At 39.6% G+C, this 18,066-nt stretch overlaps 1 protein-coding gene across 1 annotated transcript; it reads right to left on the bottom strand.

Moving 5' to 3' along the window:
- Window positions 1–2,255: 2,255 nt before the first annotated feature.
- On the bottom strand, window positions 2,256–14,023 carry klf15 (Kruppel like factor 15). Its single transcript, XM_088368375.1, has 3 exons — window positions 13,826–14,023; window positions 11,096–12,608; window positions 2,256–4,402 (listed from the first exon to the last, which is right to left on the bottom strand). The coding sequence occupies exons 2-3, from the start codon at window positions 12,511–12,513 to the stop codon at window positions 4,234–4,236; spliced, it is 1,587 nt and encodes a 528-aa protein (XP_088224501.1). The 5' UTR covers window positions 12,514–12,608; window positions 13,826–14,023; the 3' UTR covers window positions 2,256–4,233.
- Window positions 14,024–18,066: the final 4,043 nt, after the last annotated feature.

The raw sequence follows: 18,066 nt of genomic DNA, 5'->3' as shown, positions 1-18,066 counted from the left end.
ATGTAATTCAGTACAGGCTGGTTGAAAATGCTAAAAAAAAAAAAAAAAAAAAAAAAAAAAACAGGATGGTTGTATATGGGATCAAAATAGCTTCAGTTCGCCATTAGCTTCACTTCTGGCACCAATTTCAGAATTCCACAGGCAGCTGAAAAATTGCTACCTGGTGCTTGAAGTAATGTGCAAGCCATACATGAGATTGCCCATCCTTCCTTTGCTTACGTTCCTCAAGCATTGTATAAGGGAAACAACTCAGTTCAACACGCTATAAACTTAAAGAAAAGCATTATTTTGTTCCCCAATTTCCCCATTGCTACTTGACTCCTACAGTTGTCAAATGCAATTTAGCATTCAGATCACAAATTCAATGACATTTTAGAGGGAAGAGTTATTTTATTGCCTTCAAAGTGGGATATTATTATTTTTGTTTTTCATATTTGTGCCAAATTTGTATGGCGAATAACTTTTATTTATTGACAGTTGATGGAAATTCATGGGTCCATCTTAAGCATTTCCAAAATTTAGTGTTTTGGAAATAGAATGGAGAGCACCTTTAGAATGCTAGTTTCTTGTAACTTTTCAATTTATTTTCTGCAAGCGAGATACTCAAAGTTATGGTAACTTAGAAATTAGGAACAAGGAAAGAGAAGCAGAAGACGAAGACCGCTGTCTTTATTTCCAAATTCAGACACTGGCAAGTCATACATTTGCCAGCTGGGATCTGCTTTTCCTCCTTTGGATGTTGCAATAATGCTGACCTTTGCGCGATAATAATTGCATTTCTGGGCAATATAATTTTTTTTCAGGTAAGGTGCCATAACTGTTAACTACTCTCATATTGTTTTTATGAACATATACTAAATGTAAATATATATATTTTGGGGCATTATATGGCTTATTGTTGTGCTTTATTCTCTCTGTTTATTTCATCAGAAGTAAATATTTTCATATAAAGGTTCTGTGAGTTGCATTCTCAAATTTTACTATATTGTGAATTGCGCTGTTGTAGTTATTTTAATACAATATCTGCCAGGGACTTTGACATTTTTTTTTAAATAAGCATTGAATATGATATGCGAATTCAGTCTGTTTTGCTAACATATTTTTATCGAGTACCATGTTTTTTGTATGCAGATCTTGGCTGTTTTTGTGAGAACATTTTAGTGTATTGGTTCTTCTTTAAAAAAAAAAACTTGTAGAAAACAAAATTGCCTTTGATTTCCATTTACTTTACATGTAATTTTATTGTAAATGCAATTTGGGTCAAAGGATGAAAATATCACATTTTTATCATCAAAATCAAAACTTGAAATCTTTACAAAACTTTTTTTAACAAAGCCATTTTTGACATGAGGCACATGTTATAAATATGTATTTGAATAGATTGTGAACTTTCTTTACAGAAAATATTTCAGATCAAAGAACGTCTTACGTAGTACTTACATACCTTTCCCTTAGAAATGCATATACAACAAACATTCATGAGTTTCTTGGCCTTCCCACGATTCCTTAACTAATACAACGCAGACAAAAAACAAAGGTACCATAATGTGGTCGCTTGTTGATATCAAAAGCTGCTGTTCCCTTATAATCCAAAGACAAAGGCAACTTTTGAAGCAAGGAAATGTTGTATTTTCAAGTTTTGCAGCTGTCTATTACACCAGGGATACGATTTCAAGCCAGACTGAACCATGACTATAAATAAGTCTGTGTGATTGCTGATTATCAGACAATAAAGGAAACAGTTTAAAGATAAATAGATTCTGTATTGTAGATAAACATGAAAATGACTTCAGTCAACCAGCAACAATGAGCAAACATTTGTAGAAAGCTTTAAGTCATTGCTGCAGTGACCCCAGATTCCCTCCTTTGTGAGCTACGGTGTTGGTGCATCAGTTGGGTCACCCTTACATGTTCATTTGCAGTTCTACAAATGTTTTCTGCACATTTTAGTGGGCGATAAGATATGATGATGCATGTAGTCTATACAGTAAGTACTTATCACGTTGCTTCAAGGTAAATCCATCCTTTGGGGGCAGGATTCTGAAGTCCCCCCAAAGTTCTGTGTTTCTTATAAAGCACGTTACACTTTTTTGATCTATAAACCTGCAAAGGTTTGCGCATTATTAAATGTCTGAAACTAGCAGCAACAACAAGACTAATCTGAACCTTTGTGATGAATGGTCTTTTCTGCCATGGTCTGGAGCTATTTTGAATGATGTAATAGGATACCATACTCAACAAAAGGGCCACAAAAATATTATAAATCATTTATTTCATTTGAAATATAAAATATTAAATCTGTCATGAAATTAAACTGTTTTTAAGTAGAAAGAATGATATAGATATTTGATTCCATCACAGAAGATGTTTGGCACGCTGAAGAATGTGCCCAATGGCAAGTTGTGTGACTACTTCTTTCACATCACTGACAGCATGAATTAAAGGGATATAAAGTTTTAACAAATGGCTCACTTTTAACAAACAGAATTAAAATGTGTTTCCTGAAACATAAAACGATAAACCAGCACCTACTTTTGATTTCTCTTGCCATAAAACTGCCAACGAGTCAGATAACAGACAATGAGACAAGATGAGACAAACAAGGAATTGCTGGGATCTGAGTCAACATCGACCACAAGACAATAACACGGCAATTCTTAAAATATTTAGGGGAGGGCAGACAACCAAATATGTCTTGCATGCCGGTGCAAATTACACAGTGTCATGGCGGTAAGCATTATTCGTCTACAATGTTTTTTTTATTTTTATTTTCTTGCTATTCAACAAAGAAACTTATTCAAAGCTCAAAGGAATGTTGACACATCGTCTACTCTGCCAAACCTTCAATGATTAGCAAAGAGCTGGACTGCAGCAGCTTTGATACAACTAGTTGAAAGCTATGACAAACTAGTACACTGCTAAGAAGACATAGTTCACAATTAATAGGTTTCCAGTTTCGTGATGAGAGGGTGGAAGATTTGATATGCTGCCAAAAACAAAAGCATGTCCACAATACCTTTGAGTAAAGATATTATTCAGAATCAATATGAAAAATCTGAAGACAACACAGGGAGGAAGTTATGACTGCTATATTAATAAAAACAAACACATTTCAGCAACTGGCAAAGTTGTCTGTAAAATAACATTGGAAACATTGTTAGGGTTCCAGCTTTGACATTTGTATCTGGTAGAGTGTCAAAATGATGCATGTTTGAGGATAATTGATGGAAAAGTGCAAAGACTGAGAACTATATAGTGCTCAACTGTGGACATAATACGAATTCAGTGGTTCACACGGTTCAACAGCAGAGAACAAGGACTTGATTAAAAACATTTTTTTGAAGCCTCATTTGATAGATTTGGCCAATTTGTTTTAATCATTTCCATGCACGATGACTGAGATAGGCTTCAGCATGCCTGCGACCTCCGAAAATGGATGGATGTTGTTCACAACGCTGTTCTCTGTTGTGTGTCAATTAGAAGACATTTACTTTCACTTAATGGGGACTTTAAAGAGGACAAAAGTCGTAACATGTCTGTAGGGTTGTAGCTTTGACATAGACAAGCAATTGTAGTTTGAAGACAATTGGTTCCAAGGTGTGCCTTTGTCGTAGTATTGCCTCTCTTGAACAAAAATTATTCAAAACCAATATTGTAGTACTTGTATTAACTTGAAAGTTAGGTGCTCAGTTGTGAGGCACTGGTCAAAGCTTGGATACACGAAATATGTAATCGTCCCTTTGCATGGCAGGAGACCGATTGAACCAAGGCCACAATTATTCACATCAATAAAATGTCCAGCATATTAAAATAATATGATAACCAATGTGTATCTTGATCCTGTATGGCAACATTCGGCTCTGAAAGGCATTTCTTTTTTTAGTACCATGCAACTTCTGTGTAAGGCTCTTTGGACAAAAAAAATACATAAAAATACTCTGAATATCAGAATGAGATTCAATTTTGATTAGTTCCAAAACTCAGTGAGACAAAATAAAGTCGTCCTGTACAAGAAGCTTATTCCATCTGTGAGAACTGTGTGTCAAGTAACATTTTTGTTTTCTTTATACAGTCATTTCATTGCGACCCATTAAATGATCACAGTACGTATGTCACATGCGCATTCCAGTCCTGCGCAAACTCCTTTACCCCCCCAATGTCCTCCTCCGTCCTTCGTCAAATGCGCCTGCCCCTCGCTTTTCGTGTCAGTCTTTCAGACCGGGTTCAAGGGGGTCAGTTTGCAGAGCGCCCTGTCCTGTTGCTTCGTGGAAAGCGGTGGACTTTGAGGTGTTTTGACAGGTGATCGCTGCGGGCAAACTTCTTCTCACAGACGATGCACTGGTATGGTTTGACTCCGGAGTGGGACCGCCGGTGTCTGGACAGCTCATCGGATCGGGAGAACCTGCCAAAATATTAGTGCATTTCTTAATAAGCTTGACTAGACATTTTCCATAATATTTCATCAGGCACCTTTGGTGTTCAACCATTTCTGTCATATTCACACCACAAACGGGAAGTTCAGAATGACACAAAAACACTGGATGCAGTAAGTCTGCCTACCATGTTACCTGTATAAATGAAAAACGATTTGTCATATACGTATTTGATATGCTTGTTAAATATTAGTACCTGTGAAAAATATCAGCCCTCCGTGGCCTCATCTTGAACCACTTAGAATTGTAAGAAATCACAGTGTCCGAGGAAAACCAACCAATCAAGAGACAAGGCGTGTCAACTGTTACAGTAGTTGCACCCTCACAGAACCATAACTCTTAATAATATAGTAAAAGTCCATTAGGACTACGGTGCCATGCTTTTCTGGGGTAACAAGGTGGCAGGTCAGCATAAAATGCTTGTTTTCATGTTTTTTTTAATCTCTTTTATGTGAAGGTGGGTAAAAAGCACACTAGATGACCTTTCATATCTCACTAATGTGGTAAGGATCACTGAAATATGTTCCAGGATGCCAAATATCATAAAACTAAATTTCCAATGATGGTAATCTAAGCATGTTGATGATTTTATGGATACGAATTGGCCTGCATCCTCTCTGCGAAGCTGAGGAGATGGCCTTTATTTAGCTCCAACACATGAGCGCTGCAAATCCTCATCTATTCCTGGCCCGCCCGGTCTCTGGTCTCCATGGGCTTGCCACAGTCTGGCTATCATGACACGGGAGGTTTAAGTGGACTTTTCACCACTCGTCTTTTGTGTCCGTCCTTGTATGTATGAGTAAAGCTGTTAACATCAGATTCATCTGTAACACGGGTTGATCCCCCAGGGCTTCCCTATTTTTCTCCCAGGTCGATAATTCGCAGTTATTTCAAGCCATTTCCACCTTCGACATGAATTACATAATCAGTCCGTTCATCATTTTAATGGCCCCACAATATAGAGTGAATAGCTAGCAGAGTTCATCATGTGCAACAATTAAAAATGGAAATGCAAGATCAGAATGTCAAACAATTTACGAGTGCAATGATTAATGTTCTGTGGTATCACCTTACTCATGCTACATCCAAGTTGACGTTATAATTGGCGCCGATGCGGGTTCATTTTACACTTTTAAAGCAAGTGCAGTAGTGTAATTCGGCGGACTTTCCGGAATTGAAACAAAGTTTGGGTTTCAACCAAGATAGGCCTATACAGTCACATAAAACCCCAGCTGTCACGATTTCAGTTTAGGAAGAATCAAAAGCTAACTTCTGGATATGCTTGGCTCCTTACTGTATGTTCTATTCAACAAGGGTTGTAAGAGATACATAGAACGACACAATTAGAAGAATAGACTGTATTGCTTGATTGCTGATTAATCAATCAGTGCTGCCGTGCAATCTCAATTGATGTCACAGATGAAATAGGCACTCAGATTTCACTTTGCATCATATTAATGAGGGTTTGCAAACAAGTTTTAATTGTCAAAATGTCGATTTTCAAAAGAAATGATTGATAATCGTGAGAGATTTTTCAAAGCACCAAAACTGTTACTGTTATATTTTCAAAGGACAGACAGAAGGTATTATTTGAATGTGTTATAAACGCTTTTATTGTCATGTTGTAAAGTTTTTATATGCTGTCATTTGTTTGAGTGCCAGTGTTTATCTATCTTGGTGGTAAAACTGGTATAGGAATATTTGGCAACGGGACACAGATTTCAAATTGATTTTGATTATTGCGCAATGTCATTTATCTAAACTTTTTTTTAACAAACACTCACCAGACAATCTTGTGATGACATGACTAACTTGCGAAGCTTTCAGAATCCAACCAAAATCATGTGACGACCATCTGTTTTTGTGACTACAATAGCAGTCATGCAGGGAAAATAATCTACTGCAATATTGACACATTAGTAAATGGAGAAGCTTTGACACAAAAATTATGGAAAACCCATTCATTCTAATTCAGGGAACAAATGGCGAAACCACATAGGAGCTCCATGTACACTGCCTGTGCTTCAAGCTGGGTCATGCCTCAATCGTAAGAACATATGTATGTACACCCAACACGACACGACGCAACATGCATATAACTAGCATGATATTCTTAACACTAACACACTACGCTCTGCAGATTGCAGTCTGCCCTTCGCCTTAAGTTCTGCAGGACTCAATTTTCTATGACGGTGAACAGGCGAAGCACTATAGAAAATGGATGGATGGATATTTTTAACTCACAATTTTGTTTGGACAGATCACGTGGACATCTGTGTCCAACCACTGGCTTTTTAGCAGCCTCTTAACAACTCGTTTGAAGTTTTAGCACCTCTATACTGCATGGTCCAGAAGGTCACAGAGTTCAAAACTAAGGGTGACTGAAGGGCAATTGAGTCCATACGCCCTTAGGCTGTCTTGGTGTAGATGCAGCCTTGCACAAAGTTTGTGGGAAACACATATTAACAGGCTTTGTACTAGCTGTAAACATGGACAATAACCAACAAGACCATTGCACGCACACCAGTTCGGCAAATATGGAAGTGTACAGACGTTGTAACTGTCATCCTTCTGTTCACATCACTCTGCAAAATCACAATTAATTTCAGCACAACATACTGAGGGCACAAGAATGATGGATCACATTGAGGATGCACTTCACTGGCCATTTGCGTTGGATTTTTGGTTGTCCTGTGTGTAAACTACATATTTAGTCTGGGAGGGTTGAAGCTGGATAAATTGGAGAGCTTCTGACGTGGTATCATATTTGGAAAAGATAAAGTGCTGTGGGGCTAGTAATTGTTGGGGCTGTGCCATATCTCACCATAAACACTAATGCCCATTTGTTGTTGTTTTTCTGCTATATCGATGTATTGCAAATGACAAGGACAATAACTGCTATATGTATGTATTTTCAATCTCAACTTCAACAAACCAACCGGTCAAGGTGTCCCCCGCCTACTGCCTAATGACGGCTGGGATAGGCTCCAGAATGCCTGCGACCTCCGTGGGGACAAAGCGGTACAGAAAATGGATGGATGGAACTTCAACAAACATTTTGACAGTCCAACTAATACTTGTTATTCCATACAAGACATTTCTTAACGTCCAAACAATACTTTTACAATACATTTCTTCCTCATTATTGTAACTCACCAGTCAGCACTTTAAAAATCAGTTCCTCGCCTATAATGCTTAAAACAAAAAGGGACTCACGGTTCTTGCCCCACATTTCATAACAAACACCCCCGTCCATGTAAGAAAACAAATGTACAGACAAGCGGATAAATAATTGATTACTGCAAAGAACGTTGAGCCTTATCTTTTGAAATGTTCTACAGCAATAAAGTTCATCCTAGTGACAGTAAGTCCTGAAACTAAAATGTACACAGAGAAACCATGCTGATACAAACATTTGAGAGAATAAATTTCACTATAGAGAAAATTTTTCTTAAATGGAAAATTCCCTGATCTTGCCTATCCAACACCTTTTGAGAATTATTTTTTCACCGAGGTTTGCAGGCCACAATAAGACTCTCAGGTGGATCACCGTCATGTCAACAAATCTGTTCTTGTTCTGTGCTTTGCGTTGATCTAAAGGTGTCAGAATCTAAAGATAAATCAGACAGAGTGACCGCCCGGCAACAGAGCTGTTCTTTGCCGTGACAAAGAATGCATCAGCTGACAAGCCGCTGATCGGGTGACGGCTTGTCAGGTGCACTCGCGGACTTGCATGTTATGACAGTAAACTGTTTAGGTTTGAGCGTGGCCATCAAACATGTCCTCAAGTAAGAGTCTTTGTGCAGGCCCAAGGTAAACACAATTGCAGTTATGTATATGTATATCCTGCATGTGTTCATTGCTTACATTGGACTGTTCCTTCACAAGCACATATTTACCAGATTATAACATACGTAAAGCATGGAAGAAGCATAGGGATAAAAAGAGTCAAACTATTTGGCAGGGAGAAAATATGACTGCAAGCTATATGTAGGAGCTCAGCCAATGAAATACGACTCTTCCCTACTCCTCACACATGGACCTATTTTGAAGTTACTCTTACGAGGACGTCCCAGTTGACCTCTACCTCCTGGTAGGGGGTGAAGGGTGGACTGTATATAATGTTGTAATGCTGATGTCATATCAAGGCTCTCAAAGTGCAGTTGTTGGCCGGACAACTCCATTCACTTTATACTGGAAAGTTAGTCTCTTGCTGCATGAAAAAAGCTGATCCTAAATTACAACACAGCGGAAAGGAACCTCTAAAGTTGTACGACCCCAATTTGGAATATCAACTAACATTACAATGGAAAATTGTAATAGTACAAGTTTTAGCTGTGGTATAAAAACATTGCCTATACACTTTTATGACTGCTCAGCTTTTATTTAAGAATGTTTTGATTTCCTTTTCCCCCCCTGGAACTATGACATTGTCATTCTAACAAATTGGACCAGTGTCTCGAAACTAATCATTTCCAACGTTAGACCACCACAGTATAATCAAGAAACAATACAATACTATGTTACGTAATAACCGCCTGCTTGCATGTCACTGCCACAGAAGAATAGACAGATATATGCACAGTCATCATCCAAATATTGTTCCTATGTGTTCTGCTCATGTGAAAGTTCCAAATGGAAGAGCTTAGATATTTAAGTACGTATGTCTTCAGGCCTCATGAGAGTCTGGTAAGACCTTATTTATTTGCTCCAACCCTGTTATATAATACCATACCTCTACCATAGTCAGTGGGAAGAAAACATTGCTGAAACTGCTTGATAGCCTGAGGTCTCTGCTTGAATGGGCCAAATTTGTTGCGCATGCGATTAAAAATTGGCATTTGTAGATTGGAAAGGTCTGTCTTTTTTTTTTTTTAATGAAGTTCAATTGTGAAACAGAAAATCTATAGTTTTGCTGCCTTGTATGCATCTTGGGTGACTGGAAAATTTCAAGAACTAAAAACCTTTAACTTGATTCCGTAATAACCATGCGTGTGTGTGTGTGTGTGTGTGTGTGTGTGTGTGTGTGTGTGTGTGTGTGTGTGTAGGAAGTGTTCACAGACAGTGAGCAAACAAGCACAACAACTAGCAGGGGCAAAGTCTGCATTCAGTCAACTTCAAAAGAAACTCTAATCTTATCAGAAATTTTACCATGGTACAAAAACACACAGTGAGCCAGCAGTTACTCTGAACAAATCAACACAAATGTAAACTTTTCCGAATTATTATTATTGTTTTTTTTCCACAGTTCACATTTCATCTCCTGAATCGACTTTTACCGTACATATTTTGGACCAATGTTCCATTGCCGTTTTGCTGCTTATCACACAATAACAAGACTCTTAGTCTTCTAATCTAGACCTTGGTTATAAATTGGCTTACAAATGTAAGATATGTTGTGTGAAAACTGATAAAGCAAAATCATGAGTGATGACGCTTGACGGGACCATCCGAATGTCATAACAACAACATTATGATGATGATGATGAAAGATGACGTTGATTGTGTGAAATGCAGAGTGATTTTGAAATAATAGTAAAATAGTAGTAGTAGTAGCAGTATTAAAATACAACATCACTACACGCAGAGTGCTTTGTTATTCTTTAGATGTACAGTGCTTAACTTATTTTTATATTTGCAAGATAGTGATAGAGGTCAAAAAGTGAGATTTATCTGCAACACATAGTATCTGCAACATGTAGTAGCTGCAACACAATCCATCTTGTTGATACTCAACTTTGCCATTTTTCATGTCCTTCAATTTAGCCCAGTGGGATACATTCCAGCCACTGAAGACTTTAAGCAGATATATTTACACTGCTCAAACATGTAGAAATGTGTTGGCATAAGAAAAATACTAGATGAGGTAGAATCCAAGTATTTTTCTTGTTTCTACTCCTTGTGTAGCATGTTCTTGATGGATGCATTTTCTTATGTACCTTCATTTATTATTTCCCTTCTTGTTTTTGTTGATTTTACTGTTTTATGTTATGTTTGAAATAATTATCAATTGATCGATCGATCAATCAATTTTGTAACCAGGAATGGTTTCTTGCATTCACACACCAAGAGCATTTTGAAGGCTCATTTTTTCTACTTTTTAACATTCAGAATTGGCAGGTTAGTTACTAACCCTCTTCTCAGTGGTGTGTGGAATTTAGAAGCCGCATATTTTTACTTAAAAGATATTTTAGGACTGCTGCATAAAACCATATCTGTGCCATTCATAAACATTTTATGATGGCCACAGCTTGAGCCTGGAGTGAAGGATGTAAAATTTATTTCCTGAAGAAGTAGTAGTTGTATACTTTTACATGCGGTGTCGGTGGGTGACGTTGGCTTGATTCATTTTTGTTCAAGTGTTCAGACTTGGAGTACAAGAGCACTGATAATAAAGATCATATGAAAAAAATCAATAGACAGCGGGTCAAGTGTAACCATGATGTGCCATAGTATACTCAGTCTCTTCCATTCTATTCACGACCTCATTTTGTATGATTAAGCCTTTAGGGACTAAATGTTTTTGTCATGTAAACATAAGTTTGGAATCATATCTTTGTTCTTGGTCCTGGACCGATCAATAGTCCTACAATACACCTTGAAGGCCAGAAATGGACCTCCCATTTGGGAGCCAATGTAAATAATTATGTGGTTTTCCTCACCTCCATCCACAACCAGGCCACGTGCAGGCGAAAGGTTTTTCTCCAGTGTGCCTCCTCAGATGAGCTTTAAGGTGGCTGCTTTTGGTGTACATCTTATTACAGCCCGGAAAAGAGCACTTGTGCATTTTGATAAGGTCTGCCACTGCACTCTTCTGGTATCTCTGACCTCCAGCGAGGACCCCTGTGGTTGATCCACCACCTAAGCCGCCTTCCCCAAGCCCAGTGGGTTTGGCAGCAATGGGCACTGGTGCGATCCGTACAAATTTGGGGGAATTTTTATTCATAAGTGCAATGTTCGCTGGGGAAAGCAGCTGAGGCACCAAGGCGAAGGTTTGGCCCTGGATGTTGACCAGAAGCTGGGCGATCTTGATATCCGATGGACCTTGCGCTGGATGAGACTTCTGCACGTTAGCTTCTTGCATTTGAGTGTCTGAGACAGTGCAGGGCTGAGGCTCTTGTTTGATCTGGATGGGCTGGATTTGTAAGATGACGGGCACACCAGAAGCAGCACTGGTGGTTTCCCCTGAGGCTGATGGAGATCCACAGTGTTCCTGTTTGAGTCCATCGACTTCATTGTAGGTGGAACTCGAACTAATACAGCTCACATCGACTGTTGATGAATTGTCCGTGCTAGGTGCATGTAGCGTCTGTTTGGTCTCTCTGTGGGAGGACAGCGGAGAACGAGCCACGGGTACAGTCTGATCTGAGTTCTGCAAGACCTCTCTGGCTATTGTCTTTGCCCTTTCGGCCTCCGAGAGCTCTGGCGTCGGCGACATTGCATCGTCGCTCCCCTCGTCTTCCTTCTCCATCGCTATCACCATGTTCTCTTCCAAGAATTCCTCAATCTCTTCCAGAGTGGGCTGGAAGAGGAGCGCAGCAGGATCCTGCAGCTCATCCAGGAAAATGGGGAACTCACAATAGTCCTCTTTGGCTTGGTGCTGGAGGAGACCCAGCCGGTCGTCCTTCTTTGATTCCCAAGCGAGGCCCATGGGTAAAAATGGGGCAGTGGAAGATGATGACGGTGGTGAGGAGAGCAAGCTGCTGTTGCTGATGTTGGAGCTTACTGAATTGGTCATTTCCTGTGAGAGGAGGAGGTCCAGCAGACTGTCTTGACTCTCACCTTCAGAAGAGCTCCTGCTTTCATAGCCGGAGCTCACATGAGCGTGGGATTTGGGCGACGAAGACTCCGGGCTGGAGCAGAGCGAAGATCGAGAGCTTGAGGAGTTGCTAAGGTCATCCTCGGACAGTCCCGGTGAAGAGGACACCCCTTGGTAGGGGTTGTATATGCACGCGTCGGTCACCATGACACCCCGGGACAGTTCCTCGCTGGCATCGCAACAGAGGCTGCTGTGGTCACGCGCCGATAAGCTAGTACAGTACAGGAAGGTCTCCTCACCCAGTGACAAGTGATCCACCATTCCTGTGAGGATGAATGGCAGCTGAACTCTGGTCTGCACTCAAGATCAAGATTGTAGACTTGGCTAAATATTAATGAAAAGGTTTTTCCATCCTCCTGTTGAAGTCAAAACAATCAGAATCATCAGTTAGATCAAGGATATCCTGTTTGGAAACACATCCTACAGTACTTGGGGCCAACTACTGTAACGTTGAATTGTAATTGCTTTATATCATCTTTTGACTCGGATAACTTCCAACGGCTCAAATCTAGCATTTACTCTCTTTGGCAACTTAAACTTTGAGGTTAATATTCTACAAGGGTCCTGCAAGCTTCACAGAAATGTAGAAGCCAGCGGATCGAGAGGGTGAACATGACCACTGTTTGACTTTTCGGCCTGCATGAAAGAACTTCAGTGTGTGTATGTATATAGCAGCTGGTATGGTGTACACTGACCATGTTTAACCCAAAATTCCCATTTCTCCACTGCAATAAGTGAGGGAGCCACGTGGCTTAAGGGAAAAACAGTGGATACAGAAGCGATATCATCTATTTAATTCCTCTTTGCTATTTTTTCATGGTGCTAGTCACAAGGCGGTTGCACATTAGCATGATTTTCAACACACTTTAACATTCCAGTGCCCTTTAAATAGAACCATAACAGTTTTATGACAGCTAAAGCGATAAAAAGTTGCAAATGTAGGGCAAGTTGAAATAAGTGTTAATGCGCGCCATCTAGTGTTTGCTGAGCGAATCTTGCTTTCTAAAGTAAATAAATAGTCCAAGTTCTCTGAAAAATACGGCGTTTGGGTATTTAACCTAATTACTACCTATATTATAAATATTAACCATATTTGCAAACCTAGCTCTTATTGTTCATTAAAGATCCCATGTGTTTTTTTATATATAAAAGAAGGCAAACACAGACTTTTAATTGTTAGCTTAATTGGTGAAAATGATACTAATGTCAAAATAGTAAAAAGTAAAAAGAAGAAATAAAATAAAATAAATGAAAACAAGATAAATATTTAATGCATGATTGGCTTAACAGAGTGTGGAGTAATTTGCCCTATAGTAACCTCTGCCTCGATGAAACTACTGTATTCAGGCAACTGAAAATATGCATGACGCAAAAACAAAACTAATACTGTGCATCCAGTCACCGCTTGTGTATTTTAACACAGTGTCGAAAAAGACCCTTCATGCATCTCAAAAGTTGCGTTATGTTTACGTATATTCTTGCAAGTTGCGTGGCCCGGGCTCACTCTGCAGCAAATCAACCACGTACACGACGCACTGCACGCGTGTGTATACATGCGTGCGTATTGGCTCACCTGTGCGTGGGTGAGAAGAACGAGGTTTTAATTTTCCCAAAATCAACGCGCTCTCCTCTTCCAAGTGTTCCTTCGTGCGTAATGGTGAGATCAATCCGCGTGTGGGTGCATGGTGCATTACGCTTTCTCTCTCTCTCTCTCTCTCTCTCTCTCTCTCTCTCTCTCTCTCTCTCTCTCTCTCTCTCTCCCTCTCTCTCGCTCTCACACACACACACACACGCACACACACACACACATAAATGTACACGCATGCACAGAGGCTCACACTCCCTCTCTCGCTTTGTCATTGGGCTGTGCAGTTAAGTCACATGATCTCTTCTGGCAGTGTTGTGGGCTCGGCTTGTGAGGGCTCGCCTGCTCCGCGCGTCCTCATTGGTTAGTTGCTCGTAAAAGGAGGCCGGCTTGAGGGAATGGCGTCAATGGAGAGAGTGAGAGAGGCTGGGTCATGTGCAGAACACAAACATGAACGTGATGACACTCTGTTGTTGTTCTGTTCCCATTTCTAGGGTACAAAAGCTTTTTCCTTTATGGACTTGACCTCAATCCATTCCTATTTGGATGAGACGAATCTCATTTGGCTGAAATAGATCCTTTGTGATTGAACTCACATTCAAGACAAGAACTGCTTGTTTATTTTGGAAGAAATTGATCAAAACTGGACAACATAGAAAACCAGTCCTTTCACAGCCTTCTGATATACAGTACATCATGTACAGACTGTGATCCCAAGAAATACATGGAAATTTCATCATAATGCTTTTATATGCTATTAAAGGCAGCAACCATTTTAGCAAGGTTACTTGCCAACATAAGTAAAAATCCATGTTTGTTTCATGTAGTAAAACCTTAAAAAAATCATGCAGCAAACCTTATCTTTACCCCTACATAAATGCAGAAATCCAAATAGCATGACATATTATTGCTCAAACACAATAAATGTATTTCTTATCCAGTCACCTTCTATACCACTTGTCCCCAATAGAAAGAGTCTACCCCAACATTTGGCAGAGGTGAGGTACACTCTTGATTGGTCGCGAGTCAATCCCTGAACACAAAAATAATCACAGTTCTAGAAAATTTCGAGTCCTCACTAAACACACATGTTTCTGGAATGTTGGAGGAAAACCGGATAGACCAGAAAAATCATGATGATTTAGTGGCACCGAGTGGAGTCACAATGGCCCATGTGTGCTTACACTGGTACACTGACAATCTCTGCTTGATGAGCAGATGCCGCAGTTTGCAAACATTTTCATCACTACTGCAAATGTATTCTCAAAATTATATTATACAGAGACACATGGCTATTGGTAAGAAGAAACTTATACACTTTGTTGTTGTACTTAGGTAGATTATTCGGGTATCTGTAGTCAAGTCAAGTCAAGTTTATTTGTATAGCCCTAAATCACAAACAGTCTCAAAGGGCTTCACATAGACAAAAATTGACAATTATTCTCAAAGCATCCCCTGATCTTAAGATCCCAAAAGGGCAAGGAAAAACTCAAAAAAACCCTGCAAGGGGAAAATGAGAAACCTTGAGAAGGGACCACAGATGGAAGGATCCCCCTTTCAGAATCACCACGTTGTAATGGATGCAGAGAGGGCACAAGTAATATATAATATGAAAATCAATGAAAAAATGGATGTCGGAGGTGCCCTCGATTGTCCTGGCAGTGTCTTCAAGGAGGTTGAGCTGCAGTTTCCTCATCTTGAATTGGTCCCCAAGCGTCCAGCTAGCCGCTATCAGCTTTTGCGCCACCTAACCCCCTCCCCAGCCAGGGAGGGGGTGGGCAGAGAGAACAAAACAAACTCCGGCCGAATCGGCCACTACAAGTTAGTTAAAGGCCATCTCATAGAAATGTGTCTTTAAACGTGTCTTAAATGTTTCTACTGAGGTAGTAGTTCTAATATCCATTGGTAGGGCATTCCAAAGCTCTGGAGCCCAAATAGAGAATGCTCTAGAACCTGCAGACATTTTCTTGGCCCTCGGTATAACTAAAAGACTAGCGTTTTGCGAACGAAGGTTACGAGACGGACAATAAGGAACGACTAGGTCGACGAGATATGAAGGCGCTAAGCCATGCAGTGATTTATAGGTTAGTAGAAGAACCTTGAAGTCACATCTTAAATGGACCGGGAGCCAATGTAAGTTGGCTAATATTGGGGTAATGTGATCAAATTTTCTTGTCCGTGAAAGCAGCCTCGCAGCAGCATTTTGTACTAACTGTAGACTTTTGATGAGGGACTTAGGAAGACCAGAGAATAATACATTACAGTAGTCCAGGCGCGACGTGACGAACGCATGTATAATAGTTTCCGCATCCCCGGTCGAGAGGATCGGACGAATCTTAGCAATATTACGAAGGTGAAAAAACGCAATCCTGTATCTGTACTTTACACATTTATTTTTCTGTTGACGTTTTATTTTTACTCTCCATACATTTCCAGTCAATGGCCTTATTAGAATCGTTTGATGATGTCGGCTCCAAGAATGAGTCATGGTGAATATGTTGTGTCTTGTGCAAACCTGAAAACCACTAGTTTCTGGCTATCAAAAAATTGTCTAATTTGAAAAACATAATTTTTCAGCTGTTCTCAATAGCAAATTTTATATTTTTTTTGTTGATCAGTTCACAACCTCACCAAAGCTATGGGCACAGCACAAATACTATAAAAGTTAAAGTTTGAAAAAAAGAGAAATTTGTGAGTTTAAGAAAAACAAAGAGTAACAAGTTGCTCTTTTTTTTCTTTAACTCACAAGTAGCAGTAAAAATCATTTTCAATTTTACATACAAATCAGAGTCTGGGCGTTTACTTCTATGTAAGTAATGTGTTTGAGTTCTACAGCTACCGCTGACTCATTATAAACACTGCACTGTAATTGCTTCCATTCATCTCTATGCAAATGGAACGTGAATGTTCAAGGGTTAAACGTTTTCCATTAGCAAATAAAAGATAAGTGTGGCTTCCATCTCAAGATAGGCCCCTTCGACTTTCTCCTCCCTTTACTTTAAGCTAGTTTTGTATCATTCTTTGGAGGGGTGCTCAAACACTGCCATGACTGCACTGCTTGTTTTCTAAATTAAAAAGCGCCAAAATGTCTAAGGCGACTCGGCCAATGACAACATTTGAGTTCCAAATGAGTGTTGTAATTGCTGGTGCAAATCAGACGGCCATGGTTCATTTCTTCTCGTATAGAAGCTCTACAAGAAGTCTTTTGCGCAAAAGTGGGTGTCCATTAGACTTGAGGTCAGCAATTGGTGATAACTTTCTAAGGTTATGTTGTTCACACTGTTAATAAGACCTTACTGATTGGTTGTGGGCTAGTCAAACTTAGTAGCCACTCAGATGTATCTTTGAATAATCTTGTTTTTTGTCCACCTTTAAAATACTTTCAGCTTCTTTGGCAGTGAAGTTCTTCCAGTTCACAGAAAAACAACAAAATTGTGGGCTGTTACATTCAAATGCAAACCATCGCTAACTTCTCCGGCATTACATAATATCCTGCCATGGCTTTCAGCATCCATATAGATCAGCGGATCTTGAGCTTCCACAGAAAAGCAGTTGCAATTCGAGGTCGATCTGAATATAAAAGAAGACGTCTGTGTTTTCAAAACTTGTCAGACTTAAGGGCTTATGTTTCACAAGTCTGGTTTCATTTGTACTAATGTCACTGATTATTCTGTTTCTATTGTCACATCAAGGTGTCACGTCAACAAACGGAGTGAGAGAGGCCGACCATGACAAATACGAGAAATATGTCAACTCCCTCTGTTGTCTTTTCCTTCTTTCCTAATCGCCACAATGCTGTTAAATGGATTCATTTCAGGTCGTCAATTTACTTTATTAGTTCTAATGAGAAAGTCTGCTATTCACAGGGGCTGAGGACAGATCCCTACAGCGAATAGTGAGAATCTGCCAGTAAGGACGCCAACCCTAAAGAGGCTTGTAATTGCCTACAGAAGCCACAAGATGGTGAAAAGGGACAACTTTTGTCGAAAAGAAGCTCCTCAATTCACTTCAAATAGTGGATGGTTGGTTTTGTGGGCACCATGATGCCACCAGATAGGGCCAAAACAATATACAGCTTTGGCGACGGCACAAAAACAACAAAATATTTATTTATTTATTTATTTATTTATTTATTTAAAATTGTCCCCCCCAAAAAATCCAAATGTCAAGGTTGTCAAAGGTTCATAGTATCCCCAATACATCATAGATGTTCTACCAAAAAAGGAACT

This window comes from Syngnathus floridae, chromosome 2, assembly GCF_059516105.1.
Source record: "Syngnathus floridae isolate MCC-2025c chromosome 2, RoL_Sflo_1.0, whole genome shotgun sequence".
Taxonomy (NCBI): domain Eukaryota; kingdom Metazoa; phylum Chordata; class Actinopteri; order Syngnathiformes; family Syngnathidae; genus Syngnathus; species Syngnathus floridae.
Note: the sequence above shows the minus strand (reverse complement) of the source record. Positions and strands in the feature narration are given on the sequence as shown.